This window comes from Stegastes partitus, unplaced genomic scaffold (assembly GCF_000690725.1).
Source record: "Stegastes partitus isolate 25-593 unplaced genomic scaffold, Stegastes_partitus-1.0.2 Scaffold121, whole genome shotgun sequence".
Classification (NCBI taxonomy): domain Eukaryota; kingdom Metazoa; phylum Chordata; class Actinopteri; family Pomacentridae; genus Stegastes; species Stegastes partitus.
The window spans coordinates 190,257-208,872 of NW_007577852.1; the positions used below are offsets into that span (position 1 = coordinate 190,257).

Sequence of the window (18,616 nt, forward strand, 5' to 3'; positions counted from 1 at the left end):
GCAGCTCCGTCTCAGGTATCAGCTCGAGCCGGCAGCGCCTCTTGGTGGCCACAGCGTCACATTACGACCCACAGGCGCCATGACCGAGCATACGCACTGTCATCTCTACTAAACATTTAAAGCAGATTACGACAGAGGATCTCAGGGAAATACTAAAAAAAAAAAAAAAAATAGGGGGCTGCACATCTACAGGAAGAACATAAGAGATTTAGACAAGAGAAGAACGAGACGAACACAACCTGTGAGTCAGTTTAAAGATTTAACGGCTCCTAGAATAGCATTTAATGGAAAATGTGTTAATTCTACAGATTATATATAAAAGACGTACGCAGCGTACATCCTGCTTTGCTGCCTGTTGGCCTCTAAATGGAAGCATCATTGACCAGATTAACAGCATGCTGTGGTGACGGAGTAATCAGACTACTTACTGAGACCATGAACACATTAAGAGAGTCACATTTTTAATTTTCTTTTTCCTCTTGAACTTCTATACAATCCAACTTATCTCTGCAACCAGAGGAGACGCCCCCTGCTGGCTGCTGGAATGAACGCAGGTTAAAGTCACTTCTGCAAAATTTATTTATTTTTTAACAGATTTTACAACAATTTATTGTTATTTTACAATTTCCCTGTTGTCACAGAAAGAAAGTCCTAATTTACATGCGATTAGTTACAAAAAAAAAAACAACCAAAGACATCAAATAAATCTGTATGTTCATAAATGGGGGATTTGTTCTTTTACAATGTTTGACTGATAAATTATTGTCACTGTACTTCAATCAGCAAAGAATGTAAATATTTTAAAGATATTGTTACTATTTGAAAGAAAAAAGGATGTATATGAGGATTGAAAAATTATATTTTTAAAAATTTATTTCACAGATTATTTTTCAGTTTTGTTAAAATTACAAATAATATCTAGAAAAACCACCAAAAAATGTTAATTTACATCTTGTAAAAAAAAGTGAAAACTGCATATCAACGCACGAGAACGATGAAAGTGTTTTACTGTATTTACTGCGTACAGTAAACTGCATTATGTGTCAGTTTGATTTGCTTCATGGTATTTAAATGATCTAAAAATATCATTATTTTACAGATATTTGACGTATGTTTTTACAGTTGTTTTTTTTTCATTGTACAGTCTATGGCTATTTTATTTTAAAGCTGGACGCCCCTTTGAAGTCTGGCCATCCATGCGATTAAACTGTCAGCAGAGAAGATGAATTATTCACTAAATATGAAAGATAAATGCGTTTCCATAGTCTGAAGGAGCTTCACTGCCAGACAAATGCTGCTGCAGTGCAGAGACACACAAACCAAGTCAATGGGGGGAAAAACAAAAGACACGTGTTCAAAATAGTCTATCAAATCAAATTTATTGAATTTTAAAGGGGTGCTCTGAATTCACAAGTTGCAGCTACAGTACATAACTCCTCTTATTATTTCATAAAACAGTCCAGTCTCATTTCAGATAGGAAATTTCCTCAGAAAAGGTCCACGCTACAAAAAAGGACAGATGCATCAAATCTGATATATATATATTTATATGTATGAAAAATAAGAATGCTATCAAAAATAATATGGGGCAGGAAGTGTTAAAGGTTGTGAAGGTGCTGCATTTAAGTCAGTCGGGAACGGTGAGTGATATGGACAGCAAGTCGAGATTAAAATCCAAACCTCCAAAACATACACATCCACCTGGAACAACAGAAACACAGCAAACAAATCCAAGCCTGGAATACGTCTACGCTTTAAAGGGTTCAACTTCAAATGATGCACATCCATTTGGGAAAACAAAACTGTGATCGTTTTACTTGTTGATGAAATGCTATAAAATGTAAAACACTAGAAAACATGAGCATAAAGGCCTTAATTTCAACAGGATCAGATGACGAGGTCTACTCTCAGTCTAGCAGTGAATGCATAGCAGTTCGTTTCGGATCGTTTAAATTAAATTATGTGATTTTTACAAACGATGAGACTTCTTTTTTTTTCTTCTGATGATTGCTGTGAACACCAAAGCATGATTTCTCTTTAAGGATATGTAGATGGTAATAAACACGGTAAATACAGCCACAACCTGTAAACACTGCCTGCCAGCTTAGCTCTTTCGTACTGAGTTTTGTGGGTATCACAAATAGATTTTTCACAAGGCACTGGAGACCAAGTTTGGTTCACTGTCCACAGATCAAAATCAGCCCCAGCAACACAGCTTTTGCAGTGCTTCAAATCCAAGCCCATCCACAATCTGTCTGATAAAATGCATTTCGTCAGCCTAATGACGCGTTCACGTCGAAACGGCAGAGCGCTGTCGGCCCAAGTTACCCCCAATCCAACGTATCCTGTATTCATCCAACGCGACATAAACGCAGCATTAGGCCGAAATGTTTAAACCCAATCTAAGTTTAAAACTTTACCCCACCTCCAGCCCAAATCCTGCACTGCCCAGAGGAGGGACCAGCCATGAAGGGATATGTGACAATCAAGAAAACAGCAAAATTATACAAAACGTATGACAGGAGCGGAAGAGAACCCATCTTTCCCATTTACAACTCAAGAATCCATAGCTTACCCATTGAATGGTGGGAACATAGACACCGAAACCTGCCACGGTTGTTGAATTCTGGGTTTTGTATATTACAAGAAATGACCCATATTGAAGTGTTAAATGGAATTTTTATGTTTAAAATCACATATCATGCAATATCTAAGTGCTCACTTGGAGCCTACTGCCACTCATCAGTGTTAGCATGTAGCTTACAGCCACCCAACACATAGTGCTAGATGCTAAAGTGCTAGCATGGCGTGTACTCCCACTGAAAATCATGTTAGCCACCAGCCATCAGATACCACGACATGCTTTGTTAGCTTGGAGCTTGCAATCATTCAAAAGATAAAATGTTAGCATGTAGCCTGCAGCCACTCAAGATGTGGTATAGTGTTAAAGAGCTAGCTAAAAGAGTGTGCTCTCACTTAAAATAAAGTTGGCAAGAAGGAAAATATTCTCCTGTGGACTGTAGGTCAATGCTAAAGTGTTAGCATGAAGTCTGCTATCACTTTATGTAGTGTGAGATAAGTGGTTAGCATAGATGTGACAATGATTTCACATAAAATGATGATGAAGTGTTAGCATAGCATGAACTCTCATGCATAATAGTAAACCTACGGCTGGGCTAACATTTTAGTCAGACATCACGTAACATATTAAGAGTTGGCTCATTATCATGCAGTCTACAACAATTTAAAATACAGTTAGTGCTCGTTTAGGCCTCTGCTAACATTTTAGCCTAAGTTATCTTCAAGCTTGTTGTGGCTCAGCAGGGTCGGATAACACATTAGCTTAGACTGCAGCAACTTAATATAAAGCAAATGCTAAAATGTTAGCATGGTATCAATTCCCACCCAAAACAATGTTAGCAAGAGGCTAACTGGTGTAGGTCTATGCCAATGTTTTAGTCAACCACCAAGCCCCACAGTAGGTCTTAGCTTAAAGCTTTAGTACAGAATTAACTGTCACTCAAAATGTTTTTAGAGAAAGTGATCATCATCATCATGTAGTGGACCAATATAGCAAATATTCAATGTTAGCCAGACACTTGCTACGACTCAGCAGTAAAGGACAGAGCATTAGCATTTGCTGTGCGACAATTTCAGATAAAGTTAATGCTTAAATGTTAGCATCTAATGAGATTTCTCAATAAATAATGTACTTAAAATAGCGTATGCACGATGTTAAGCCCTCTTTAAAGTGTTAGCTTGGAAATAAAAGAAGTTTATGCGTCAAATAAACTCCCACTCAAAATAATGCTAGCATGAGGCTGGCAAGAATAGGACTTTGCTAACACTGTAGTCAACCACCAAAGCGTTTGCATTGGTCCTTCAACAATTTATAGTCAAGGTAATGCTAAAATGCTAGCACAGAATTAAACTTTCACTCAACGGTGGAAGCTGACTTGTGCTCACTCCGGTGTAGGCCTATGCTACGTAGCATTAGCAACAGAGCCAGTGTTTTAAATGGGTTAATTCTGGTGTCCATGTTCCCACTAACGAGGTGTCACAAGATTAGACCTTACATACAAGAAAGAGGAATCACATTGTTTTAGTGTCAATGAGTCCAAAAATGTAATTGTAATGTAGATTAACAACCAAACTGCTAAAATGACTACATATATGCATGACAGTGGAGAATCAACTAAACAGCCGGTAAGTGAGTATTCCTTCCACTAAATCCCAGTATGTGTCGCTCTCTGGGACCAAAACAAAGAGGATAAGACCAGAGGGCGGTTTGGTTTTTCAGTGACAGGTGGGTAACTTAGCTATTAAGACAAATCATGTACAGCATGTCTAAAGTAGTGAAAGTCAAATGAATTCCTCTTCATAGTACTACAGCTCTGTTAGCTAAAGTGCCTGACAGTCTTTGGTTTACCAACCCTTACAAGTTGAAGTATCACAAGCCGTGTCAGGAAGCATAAATAGAAGAAAACTCTAGAAGGACAAAACAAAACAAACTTCTTTAAAACACATACAGAAAAGAAACAGCATACTATTCTAGATGTGATCATCTCCAGAATCAGTCTCACAGTTTCATCACCACCTCACAATAAACCTCTGTACACGCATACGGTATGTTAGCGATTTTTCATCAAACTTCATCAAACCCTGAGCAAAAAGGATAAATTTAAGATTTCCTACATTAAGAATCTAGTGAGTGATGTACAGATATGTGCACTCCTCGTGTCTTCAGCCTCTAAATGATTTGTTTTTTTAATGATTTCATGTGGCAGTGATCCACAGTCCTAGCAATGGAAGTGATGTGGCTTGTCATTCCCTGGCGATCTCTCTTCAAGTCGGCGTGGTAGGACAATCAGACGACTGTTTCCTCGTTTTGTTTATCTAATTAATCCATCATCAGTCAATCTGAGGGCAAGACATTAACTTGAATGGTGGACGAGCACCCTCACGTTTCCTCGAAATGAAAGAATAAAAAGCTTAAATACAAAACTGTTAAAATCATAAGAACAAAAAAAAAACTTTTGATGGGCATAAAACGTCACTGAAAGTAGTGGAATGTTAGATATATATTTTTAATATTTGCTCCATGATTTTAAAAGTTAGCCTACAGACTGCTGCTTCCATCCGTCCGGCTGCTAAATTTGAGACGTTTCCTGTTTGTCCGACTGTCCGGTGGAGCCGTCAGAAATCACGCTCCTGGGCTAAAGCGTGTTTTTGAAAATCTATGTTGTCTGCAAAGCCTAAACTACCCGGACACGCTGGAGTTAATGATGATATGAACACTGTTTTAAAAGCTTTTCCACCCAAAATCAAACAAAAAAAATAAAAGTTCTGGTCGAAATGCGACAGATTTTTGCAGCTGAAACGATGAAGTTTTGAATCATTACTTCTTGATTAACGAACAATAAAAGCGGACTGCGTGCCGTCTTGTTTTCTGTTTTCAGTGCATTTCGTGGAGGGTGAGGTCACGGCGGCTGGAAACGGAGACGTGTACATCTCGAGGCAGCCGACTGCATAGGAGACATGCACAGTAGCACGGCCTGTAAACTGCTGAGTGGGCGAGCAGCCGACGACAGGTGGCGGCAGAGAGGATGGAGGGCTCGCTGGGAGCTGCTGACGACTCCCGCAACTTCCTACAGCTGCAGAGCGAAATCAGCCATCGGACAGGGACTGAACGGAGGAGAGAGCAGATGTGATGGGAACGACTCTGAATTCTGAGTCTTGTTTAGACGCTTGACTGAAGTGACGCCCACTGACTGAAGTGAAACTGTAGACGTCTTTACAAGCCGTTAGAGAGCGGGAGGAGGATTCGGCTGAAGGGAAGCAGGACAAAGAGCACGGGGTGTTTCCAGTAACAGTAGCCTGATCTGCCACAGATAGAGGAGGCCTGCACTCTGCTGGGCTGCAGCCAAACCGGACGGACAAGCCCATCATTCAGCAGCTCGGCTCTCCTCGCGCTGCTGCTGGTCAGCAAACGGGCCCGCAACCAGCAGGAAGACTCAGCACCTTTTCCCCGACACTCAAGTCACGGATCTCGTTTTATTAAGAGAAGCACCGTTTGAATCGGGGGTTAAAGTATTTACAGTAATTTCTGCAGGTTGGGCCTCGCGCGCCAGCTGAGAGTGATTCTAACGTGAAGCAGCGTCACTTTGATCCGTTCATTTAGGAATTAACAACGTCCTCAAGAAGCTGAGTTCATAAGCAGTGAAACCGATTCAACACAATCAGCTTCACTTGGTCTGGGAGCTTATCGGAGCTCATTTTAGCTTATGAGATAAAGATAAGTTTGCTGATTTTACTCTAAACCAATCAGGCACAACATTAAAACCACAAACTGGTGAAATGACAGCAGCCTCCCAGCCGGATTGTAAGCTATGGACCAACAGTGGGCATCGCTCTGTAAGCTAAGTATGTTAGCGCTGGTCGGTAGGCATTACCCGCCACAAAAGACAAGTCGTGGTGTCGCTTCACCAGCTAAACCCCCAAAACGCTCCGCCTGTAGACCGAGTGTCCACTTCCTGGGGTCACTACGGTGACTCCTCACGACCTGGTGCTGCAACAGAGCCGGTCTACATATGGTCCGATACAGTTTGTTGCCTTATTGGTTGATATCTTTTTCATTACATTATGAGGTTCTGGCTGTTTCGGCAGCACATACTCAACATTAGGCTGGTGGTTTTAATGTTGTGGCTGGTTGTGTATCCCGCTCAGCAAAAGTGATGTAACGCAAAATGTAAGAAACAGGCGACGTAAAACCATCTCAGGACGTAAACCGTGGAAATGTTTTGGAATCGAAGCAAAACGTTCAGCGACAGTGAATCCAGGCAGGGCTGTGTGCAGTCGTCGAGCACAAAGGCCCGTTAGCACGTCAGCGCTAGTTATCAATTAGGTCCATCCGTCATCAGTACCTGCCCCGCAACCCGCCACACGTCTTGAGAGGCATGCAGACTCCTCACAGAAATGCCAGCGGGTTCAAACCCAGAACGGTCTGGCTACGAGGCGACAGTGTGAACCGCTGCGCCGTCGTGACGTCCCGCTAACGCAATCTGCAGACGTGTCCGAGTGCACTAAAAACAATACGGGTAATAATCAGTTTGAAGTGATTTTCAGCACGACATGATTATGAATTCATTAAACCTTGAGGTGAGGGAGACTCGAGAAACGAGCAAAGAGCTCTGAGACTGAAATGCGACGTGAGACCGAGATCAAGTCCCAGAACATAACACGAGGCGTGGATCACTTCGACTTGACGTTAGCGTCGCACACATGCACCGCAGCCTCGTTTGCATAGATTGACTTAACAGGACACAAAGAAAAGGCCATTAACGCATCCGTAACCACCGTCAAGATTGAAGGAGTTGAATGAACTCCAGGGTTTAGATTGTGTGTGAAACTAAGCCTGCAGCATTTATTCTTTGATATCGAGAAATAATCCAAACTGAAGCACGAGACTTTCTTTCATCAAACCCTTTAAGACAAACGTCTTTATGCATGACAAAAATGGTCCTCTCTCTCATCACAAGGTCAAGATATACAGAAGGTTTTAAAACAATCTTTCTAGTGGAACTAAAACATGAGGTAACGCTCTAAAAACGGTCGCATGTATATACAGCTCTGTGTGAAGTGATACACAAGTGCATATAGATCTCTGGACCTTCGGAGGAACTGAGCTGTCAGCGGTCACACCTCCTAACAACACCCTCCATTATTTAGCTTTCTTTGCGGTTAACTGCTCGGAAATGTCAGTCCTCTGCTCAAGTGCTTTCTGCTGAGCCACCACTCTCCTTATTGCTCTGACCTTGGCCCTGAGTTCAGTTGGGAACCATCCGACCTTAAACCCTCGTTATGCGTTATCATATATTTTCCCCCCCAAATGATCCCCGTCGGTGGTCTGAGAGGCAGATCTGACTGACTTTCGACCACCACAGGTGACCCTTAGAGACGCTTGAAGCTGCCCTGCATCACCTCTGGCAGCTCAAAAGTCCTCTAAACAGGGACTTTTGTGTTCAAGACACCCTCACATGTACAAACAGTAACACAGCAGGAGTTCAAAAACAGAACTCTGAGAATCGTTCCACTCGGCTGTAAGCTAGTTTAAAAACACTACATGTTGTAATAGAGGGATATTTCTTATCCAATCATGGCTTCATATTGTTATTATTATTCAGACTTTGGGAGCAAAGTGGCTTGCATTTTTTTTTGCATTCAAATTCTGCAAAAAATAACCATCGGTTTCCTCATTTGCCAGGACGTTAGCCGTGTTTCCACAGGCGAAATCATAGCCAGCTTGTGAAATGTCACGAAAAAGTTGAGAAAAAAGAAATTCGGCTGGTTTCCACGACCTGCTTTAGAGCCGATGAACCGGGTTGTGTAGCGTCGACGAACAGCAGCGCGATGTGTCACCGGAACAAACAACGAAAAAGAAGCAGGAAAACGGTTGTTTGAAACCTCAAAGAAGACAAAAAAAAACCCTAACGTTGCACACACACAGGAGGAAAGTGGATGTAGTTCTTCAGGAATTGTGAAAAGTGTTGTTTTTTTCTCACGCCAGTTGGTTCTGAGCGTGTCCAACTACCGCCGTCCTGAGGTGAAAACAACTAAACAGCTGAGTTAAATGTAAGAAAAAGGTGTTAACATCTCCCGTTGAAAAAGTCAAAAACCACCTCAAGCGAGCCAAAAAAAAGCTGAACTTTGTCGTTTCCGTGAACCTTCTCCAATGCAATGCTTCAAAACACGCACGAAAGGCCGTCATGGAAACACGGCTGTAGAGGTTAGCGTCGAACCGAAGTCGTGAAAATGTTCAATCTCATTAAAAACAAAAACTGAGAGGAAGGTGATGTGAGACATGCTGTGAGGGGAAACAAAGTGAACAGTCTATCACATTAACGGGGTGCAAACAGTGTCGCTGTTTTCTCTCTCAGATGTGGACGAGGCGACCTGTGTCCTCGTAGCTTTTATTTTTTTTTCCTGCTAATACTGCCTGAATTCACAGCCCACCCGCCACAGAACCTTCTAGTGACATGTGAAGGGATGGGAGAGGAAAAGCAGCTATCTGACACTCTTACAGCAAAAAATCCATGAAATTAAATACAACCTGCCGTAAGAGCCGCTCACACACACACACTGTAACAGACCTTCCCAATCAGCAGCAGCTGTAAACACAGTAGGAGTAAGAGATAAGATAAAGTCTCTCCCCGGAAGCTCCTCTTTAGTTTCTCGGTGCTCCACGTGACCTTTTTTTCTTCAGTGTTGTAAATGTAGACAGACACAGTGCAGCACTTCAACAAGATCCAGGCAGGAGCCAAATCCCCCCCCTCCCAAAAAAACTAAAAAAATTAAACCCAAATTACCAAACTTCAGTAGTAGACTGGTGGTGGAGAGGTCCACGTAGGCAGCAGGTTTTTAACAGAGGAGTTAAAGTGTGCGGAGAAATGCCCAGGAGTCGTGGAACAAGAGCAGGCAGTCCTGGTGTACTACAGTACAAATGGTGGGGTTGAGTTGCATTAGTAGCTGAGTGTGCGGCTTGAGCGAGCAGTCGGGGAGCGGATATCAATCGTCCTTAGAATTGTCAGTGACAGCGGCCGCCGGAGACGCGTCGGGCCTGCGGCTGCGCTGGTACAGACGGAAGCCCTTTCGGCAGAGCAGGACGAACCAGTAGACCTGCGGCGCCAGGATGCACGAGTTGCCCAGGTTGGTGGACAGCGGCAGGTGGAAGGGCACGCTGTACAGGGGGATGCCGTAGTGGCGGCCGTACATCCAGTACATGTAGGGGAAGAGGGCGATGCGGCACATAAAGAAGGTGAGCAGCACTATGCCACCGTTGGCCTTGTGCAGCCAGCAGTCCTGGAGGCTGAGCTGGTGGGGGGAGACCAAAACAGGGAAGGGGGGCGGAGAGAACGGTTTAGAGCAGCAGTAACATGAAAACAAAAGTTCAAATACGGTGCATTTGTGTAAACTGACTACATTTCTGTCACATATATGCCAGATGTTGTGTTTATACGTGTGGGTTGTTCCGTGTGAAATCGTCACAGGCCTTCAGCTTCATCTCTGGTTTGCTTGAAACTTTTATTTTAAACTACTGATATCTAGAATGGTCTCTAGACTGATATATCAGCTTCACCCTGAGTCAGCTGGGACAGACTCCAGCCCCCGTGACTCTAGTGAGGATTAAGGTGTAGAGATAACGGATGGATGGATGTTTGCCCCCATGTTTTAAAAAATATGGGCGTATCTTTCATTGTTGGACCCCAACACTATTAAATTCATACACTCCTATACTAGAAGGTAAACGGAGCTGTTCCTATAGATGCACTCTGACAGAGTTTATTCCCAATAACACACTGATCCCATCCAACATGACGATCATGACAATCGATTTACCACCAAAGTCTTGTTCACATCACTAAAATTTACGTCTTTATTTTACGCTATAAAATTTTCAGACAAATCAGAGATGGTTCAGCAGAAACTGTTCACATCCAAACACCCACATCATGAATCATCTGTCAGGCTGAACGACATGCAGAAAGTTTTCTAATTTGACAGATGTTGTGCTTGCAAAGTGTGACACGAACACTGGAAAAGAATGGCTCACGATTTGTAAAAACACAGATTTTATTTTTTTTTGCGAACATTTTGGCCTTTTATTTTTGTATTTATTTTACAGTCAACATGTAAATTCCTACTTTTCTTTCTGTAGTTTTACTCGTTATTAGCTGCAATTTAACAAAACAGGTCAAATCTGGTCAATAACTGAAATAATTGTAATTTTTTAACCCTTAACACACTAATATCTGTAAAATATTTTTCTTTTGCAGTAAATTTGTGTTTCACTGCAAACACTATGAGCATGTGACAAATAAGAGCTCTTGAATCTTTAAAAAATGTGCTGTCAAACATAAAAAGAATAAATTAGCATCTGTAAAAAATACAGATTTTTTTTTACAGTATTTATAGTTTTGATCAGATTTTTTACAGATAATTTTTCTGTGATTTTACTGATTATCTATAATTTAACTAAACCAGTTTTAAAATAAGAGTAAATTGTTTTGTAAATTCATTTCCTTGCACTGTAGATAATAATAATCCACAGATTTGAATCACTACGTCGCCTCCTGTTCAGTCTGCTGCTGACCTAAACATTCACAGATCTGCTGTCCTTCAGCAGCCTGCCTGCACTGGTTCGGAAAAGAAACTGCGGACGGTTCAGACCTAAGCAGACGTTCGCCGTAGGATGGTGAACGCTCACGTCAGGCGGTGTCACGCTGATCTACACCACATCCATCAGCCCTGCTGTTGAGAGCAGTAAAAACGTCTGGCAGCGTCTGTGAGTGCTGATCTGGTCCAAAAGAGGGCAGCAGTGCAGTTTTGCTTCGCTGTTTGTCTCTGCTGACACCAGATGTCAGCAGAGACCTGCGAGCCTGCGGTCCACTGATTTCACTGAGCTCCACAGTAAAGGCTCTGCTGTTCTTAGATGGATGCGCCTGCAGCCGTCCACTGAAGCAACACACACCGTCCGCCAGAGCGCAGGGTGGGATTTCTCTACGGGTGGAACATTAACTGCAGCGGAGGAGGCAGGAGGAGTGAACCGTGCCATGGCTTGTTGGCTGAATGCTGCTGACTGATGTGTTTTTTTTTTTGGTGAGCCATGCACCTTAATTATTGATGGGACAGTGACAAGCTACATCCCAAATGAAACAGAGACACTGGGGTTTTTGACGCTGCGAGGCTCTGCAGATCACCTGAGCAGGAACTACAGAAGAAAAACGACGAATGAGCCACGAGAGCTGACGACAGATGACTTGAGTTTATGCAGTAAAGCGTGTGTGCCTGTACGTGAAAGCCACAGTTAAGAAATTACATTATTGGGACGAACATTTAAATAAACTTATGGCGACTTTTCATATTCAAATAAATAAATACACACTGATATAAAAGCTATTTTTGTATAGAACATGATGCAGGAAAAGATGCTCGGGGAAATTTAAATCCAGAATTCTTGACAGTACTGTGTGTAGCACATGTAGCAGAGCAGGCGGTGGTGCGGAGTCAAGTGGTGCCTTCACAGTAAGCTGCCAAGTAGCTTATGAAATAGATTGCTGGAAAGTTAATGAACAATTAGCCCATCTTTCCCCTTCTTAAGTTAAGTTATAGTCTTAATATACACCTGTACATCCACGCATCCTCATTTCCTAGCGTAGCATTAGCATGAGGCTCAGGTAGCAGCTAAACTGGACAGGAGCAGGACACCTTCATACAACCGCGGAGGTTAAACCCTTAACTCCATCTCGTTGAACAGCAAGAGGCTCCACCTGGTGGCAGAATCCTGCGGTACAGCAGATCTACACCATGTTTTCTGACGGTTAAACTGCTTGACCTTCATGTTCTGTCTGATTGGTTAACACGTTTTAGATTACTAATGTATTCATGGAAATTGTTCGATTAGCATCCCTAATTACATTGTTTTTACTTTTTAAGATGACTTGCATCCTCACACGCTACAGCACAACTATTGACATGCTCTCTGGAGTTGGAGGTAAAGACGAAAACTGTTTAATTAATTCTTTAAACCTTCTGCGGTTGTTTTTGGTTTTACAAAGATTACAAAAAGACACCGTCCTCCAGACTCTTTAAATGCTGTGTACAACTCTCAGCGGAGCCCAGTGAGCTCAGCAAGTGGAGGAACACAAAGCTCGACAGGCCGGTTGTGCCTAGTTACAGTTGCTAAGCTATAATTGGACAATTGCCGCTCAGGCTGAGTGTTTAGCGAATGATTGCCCAGCCTGGCTGTGCCGTGGTCGACCTGTGTGGCAGAGTTACCGCGGCCTTCAGGTGGTTTTAGCAGCTGCTGTACAGAACACGGGACAGACGCAGGACGTCCCAGGTTGTTTCTGGTGAACGTCCGTGTGCACGGCGCTGTCTCACCTGAATAAGTATCTTCCCCATGGAGACGAAGGGTGTGCTGAGCTCTGTCAGGAACAAGCAGCCGATGAAGAAATCTCCCTGGTCCTTTCTGAAGAACTGAGGAAGAGACAAACACACACACAGATTGAGCAAACAAACACAAGCATGGAGGAAATAAAAAAACACAGCTGACTTTCAAGGACATTTTCTTTGGATCAGTCACAATGAAAATATGCTGAATGTCCTTGAGAGACAAGGGGCAGGATCAGGACAGAGAAATATTTCTCATTTAGTCATTGTATTCATCAGTTTGTCCATAAGCAACCCAAACACAGTTATGGTTGCTTAAGTGTCCGTGTAATAAACAGCTCTGTACAATATTTTGTGTACTCTTGTTGCATGTTGTCGTACATCGTTTTGTGTGATATCCGTCATGGCAGACCTTGGACAGACCCTTTAACACTTTTTAGTTTCAGCTGTTTGCCAGCTCAGGTAAACGATAAAAAGCATTTGTTCAGAAAACGTCTGAGCTTTCTGCTTCTTGGTGCAAAAGCAGAAAGGAGTTCGGTTGCTGAGTAAAGCGTGCACACGAGGCTGTGCGTCAACTAATTTCCAGTCAACAGCGATCTGGGTTCTATCTCATACAAACAGCTGCGACAGATGTCACAAGAATAAATACTTTGGTAATAAGTCGACAGCAAAGCAGTAAAACAGCGTGGCAGAGCATTTGGAGCAACCGGAGGAAACACCTCACACTCATCAAAGCAGGATCCCTATCCTGAAACCTTACAGCTGCATTTCTTCCCAGCAACGCGTCGAACGCCGCATCCACCAATGTTATCTTGATTTGGCCAACACAGCTGGGCACTGCTTATGTAAATATACTGCTGTCATTAGCGTTCATCACCACGTAGCGTCGTGTGTGTAGACGTTGTGTGCAGCAGTTTCAGAAAATGAACAATTACACGCTGAAAAACAATCATTAGATGAATCTCAGGGAAGTATAACAATGGATTGTTGCCAATATCCAATGTTTTCCAACTAACTTTGGCTTAATGCTGATACTATTACCTTAATTAATTATCTTATTAATAAGCCTCTCTGATGACCCAGTGGCAGGAACAGCATGAAAAGCTGTTCAAGTGTCCACATTCACTAAAGCCTGTATCGCCTGATACCAGTGATATCATTGTGCATCCCTCATTGTGTCAGTGTTTGGTACAAAGACTTGTTGTCTGCTACCAGACTTTTGGTACAATGATGTTCCTGGTCCTAATGTACGAGGTGCTTTGAGGACCTGCTAACCAGAATTAACCTGCTCCTCCAACCAAAATAAGGTAATCGAGTCTCAGAGTGTAATGAGGCAGTTGTCAGACGACTTGGAAGCAGGAAGTTTCTTAAAACAGCCACTTGTAAATGCCGGTTTTAAGCCGGAGCAACTTTACAAGCTCTAATGTTTCACTTCAGTTCCTTGAGGGTCAGCTAGAAAACACAGTGGAGGTAAATATCTCCATATAACACCGTCCACATACAGAACTGAAACACCGTATTCACTTCATGCATTTGTCTAGTGGCCACTCACAACCCGCCCAGGCTGCTAACAAGTCCAGGTTGTAAGTTTAAAACAACCTTTAGACAACAACTGAAGGGGTTTATTTACCCGTCACAGTAAACCAGTAAAACACAGATACCTCGTGACTCTGACATGGTCAAGTCCTGCTTCACAGCGTTACCAGATGAGAAGGACCAAATGAAGACTGCACTGTCTTTTCAGGGAGGCTGTAATATGTGAAGGCCCTCATTGTCACCGTATGATGCAACAGATCTGTTTCGTTGGAGAATCGAGATCCATGACCGCAGTCTTAATCAGCACCAGTCTTGACAAGTTGGCCGAGCTCCACGCTGGAAACTCTGGTAGGAATTAAACTTCATTTTCCCAACAAGTCACACCAAAGTTTTATAGTTTACTGTAATTTACGGCACACGTTTAAATTCAGCACCGACACCTGCGCTGTTGAAAAAACTTCCTTCGAATTATGTTTTAAAGACAATTTCTACATTTTTTAGCTCAGTGCCACAACCACAAAGGCGTCGTGCTCCACCACAGTTGCAAAATGCCAAAAAAAGGCAGGCAGAGGAAGGTGGAGGCAGCGATGTCCTGGACATAAGTAATGAATGAAGCTTTCAAATATTGACCAGCGGCACAGTGCTGTGCGGTTAGAGACGCCACCCTAGAATAGGTGAGTCAGTCCAGATGGATAGAGAGACTCCAGACAAAAGACAAGCGCTGTCTGGTAGCTTAGCTCGCTGCGTGCTGACGATAAATAAACCATGAGCGGCTCCAGACGTGGCTTTGCCGTCTGCCAACAAAAGACTGACCAGCGTGGAACTGTACACCACGCCTACGAAGCTACCTGGCCACCCACCCCCACCCCCACCTGAAACGGGCCTGAGTCGGTAACGGATCGATTCTGGTTCCTAATGATTCTCAATTCCGGTTCTTTGAGAAGGAGGTGGCTCGAGTTACCACAACTTTAAAACTCTACTTTCACGTGACTGCATGAGTAAAGATAAAATATGTCATATGATGGTAAAAGTAGTTCTGGTGGTCCTGTTTCTGGTTTACATTTTGAACTACCACAGCTTTCTTTGCTGTTATGGTGCTGGGACGCTAGCATTTACTAAATCAGTTTGTGCAGTTTACATGCTAATCAAGCAACGGAGACTAATGCTAGATTCACAACATGTATGAAGGGAAGTCCGTTCTAACTGTGCAGCGTTCAGCGGCAGCAGTAGGCAGGTGTTCAGGAAGGTTTCTGTGGTACACTTTTTCTAAACTAGCACGAGTGAAATGTGTTTAGGAAACGATACGCAAAACCCAAATAACACGTTCTTCATGATTTATTCACAATCTGAACTTCCAGACTGGTTCTTGAGGCCTACATCTTGTTAGGTTTATATTCCAGTATGTCTAGTGTTGTATAACTTCACCAGGCCCATATTTACTCCTTCCCAACGTACAGGAAGCTACATTAAAAAAACATTAAAGGACCACTTTGGGAGTTTTGAACATCAGTCCTACTGAAAAGGTTCGAGGCCCTCAAGGTGTTCAGATTCTTATCTCATCTACATTCTGCAGTATCATCCAAACTGGACCCAACCTTTTTGTGGAGTATGTAAAAAAAACACAACCCCAAACATACATCCGGAGTCATAAAGAAGTGTCCTCAGCAATAAGCAGAACATGCCACAGATTATGTGACTCCTACAGAGCGCTGACTTCACATAATGGAGACAATCTGGGATCACGTGATGAAACTCAAGATGCTGAAACAGCTCAAATCCACAGAAGAACTGTGGGAAAATTCTGGAACAATCTACTTAACAAGTACCTTCAAAAACTCCTGGTTGCTGCACTTTACTTTATCACTTAACTTTGAGAAGTTAACAGATTAAAAAAAAGCAAAAGATTAATGGCATTATGTATCTGACATCGACCATCCCAGCAAACCACAGCTCGCTGCTCTGCGCCTCTCATTTGCCTGCAGCCACTGACAACAACAAGTGTATCTGTGGTCACAAACAACTCGCGCCGACTCTCCGTCCAGGGATTTATTTGAATGTTCTGTACGCACGTTAGCCTTTGTGCAAAGTGGATGCGTTTAGAGTCATCTTGAGCCACGAGCTAAAAGGGTGGACATGAACTCGACGGTAAAATCCATCCGGTGTTTGACTACACACTGTCCACCTGCTGCCCCTCGCACCGTCATTAAAAACCTGTGTAAATATAAGGGTGGAAGATAACCAGCAGGTTATGCTGACAGTAAACCATAATACTCCAGACGCGCTCCTCGCCAGCCATATGTCAGTTCTCTCCTGAGGTATGCCATATCTAATCTCTCAGGTGTTCCTCGAGTTATCCTCCAGGAAGGACTTGTTATTACGTAATCGCCTGCTCACGATCATTTTACGTAATCATCTGATTCGTTTCCAGACGTCTGTATAGAAGAAACCGTCAGGAATGCCGTATTTCAGTTCGTTTTCACCACCTGCACTTTCTTCTGTGTTGGTTTAATGCCACCGACAGCTCAGCTTGAGGCACTTCAATATTCATTCAGCTGCATTTCCGTCATCATCATGGCTTCAGTTGAGAACGTCACAGCACTGACGTGGGCCCATTTTGGTTTTAACACAAATGAAAAAGGGATTCATTGTTGGATGTGCAGCTACAAGGTTAAAGACGCTAATAGCACAGATCTAAAACTTATAGAGGCTTTACATGAACATATCTGTAGGACAATTAATAGTCTAGTAAAATTTCATGATGGTGACCTGATGGCCAGCTCTCCCAGGACAACAGCTTCTACTCTCAGCTCTTGATTTATCACTGATAACGATGTTCTGGCAGCAGCGGCACAAACCTTGTAATTGATAATCCTCCAGTTCAACTTCTGGTGCCTAAACTCTGCCAATCCAGAGCACTAATCCTTTACCAGAGATCTCCGTTTTCTGAATCTTACACGTACAGGCGAGCTCAACACGACTGAATGAATGTCACTGACAGCAGACGCAGCGGTTTGTACGGTGACATTAACGACAAAAGTGTACGTGACAGTCGCATCTGGCTGTTTACGCTGAGCAGTGATCTGGTAAATGAAGGTCAGGGCACCTGTGAACATCACGTATAGGCTGATATGTTGATAAACTGCGAGTCCAAAGCTTAATCTCCAGGCTTATTTGCAAATTTGTCACATTCTTATTATGAATCTACCGCTCGTTGCCGATTTTCAACACAGGTGGTTCTAATAAAGGTGCACCGCTGAGTGAAGAAAGCTCCTAAACTGACAGATCTAAATGTAAACGGAGCATCTATTAATGCTATCAATTAAAGCTGTGTTTTCCTTCTTAACGTCCACCTCCTGCGTGTCACTGCTCGCGTATCATCCAGGCGAGCTTAAGTGGCATAAAGCTGACGAGGGAGCGAACACGAGGAGAAACAAAGGGAGGGGAGGCGAGTTCGGAGAAAAGAGGATGACTGCAGCTGGAGCTGAATAATGTAGGGTAATGTGATCCCGTATAGCCACTGACTGCCGCTGCAAACAAAAGGGCCGGGTTTCCACCGCACCTGGCCTGCTAACCTGCGATACTGGAGCGGCTGTTCTGTAAACTCCACCGAACATAAGGGCTGCCAGCTGTGAATAACTTAATTTATAGTGTGTATTTTCCAGAGTAGAATAGAAATAGAACTGCTCTGGGTAAATCTTTGTATAGGAACACAATATGCTGCAAAGTGGCTTCTATTCTGGCCAACAATGAAACCATCAAAGTAAACCACTAATCAGAACACGCTTTGATGAACTTCTTTGCTTGCACACTTTCAAAGGAATTCACAAACTAAGAAACACTCTTTTACCTTCTGAGCAGGTTCCCGGTTTGTCGGTTATACCCACAATCATTACTCGCCCTCTCCTGCCTTCTCCGAGGCCGCCGCTTAAATCTTGCTGTACGTTCATGCATTTAACTCGTATTTTTCCCCGAGCTCTGACGCTTTTATGCACGCCGAGGTCTTTCCCTGGCTTCTAATGTTCTGCGTGCAGCACTCGTATGTCAGCAGAAAACAGCCTGCACCTGTCATTCCCTCTTCCTGTCCATTCTCACTGCACCTGTCTCCCTCTGCAACGCTCACAATTCAAGGACG

General features: G+C 43.1%; 1 protein-coding gene across 1 annotated transcript in view; it reads right to left on the minus strand.

The window, feature by feature from the left end:
• Window positions 1-1,360: 1,360 nt before the first annotated feature.
• The window catches only part of tlcd3a (TLC domain containing 3A), a 35,052-nt gene continuing 17,796 nt past the window's right edge, over window positions 1,361-18,616 (minus strand). The window contains exons 4-5 of the mRNA XM_008278362.1: window positions 12,940-13,035; window positions 1,361-9,870 (exon numbers count right to left, since the gene is read on the minus strand). Of these exons, the coding sequence (XP_008276584.1) occupies window positions 9,565-9,870; window positions 12,940-13,035 (402 nt within the window). The 3' untranslated portion in view covers window positions 1,361-9,564. The remainder of the gene's footprint in view (window positions 9,871-12,939; window positions 13,036-18,616) is intronic.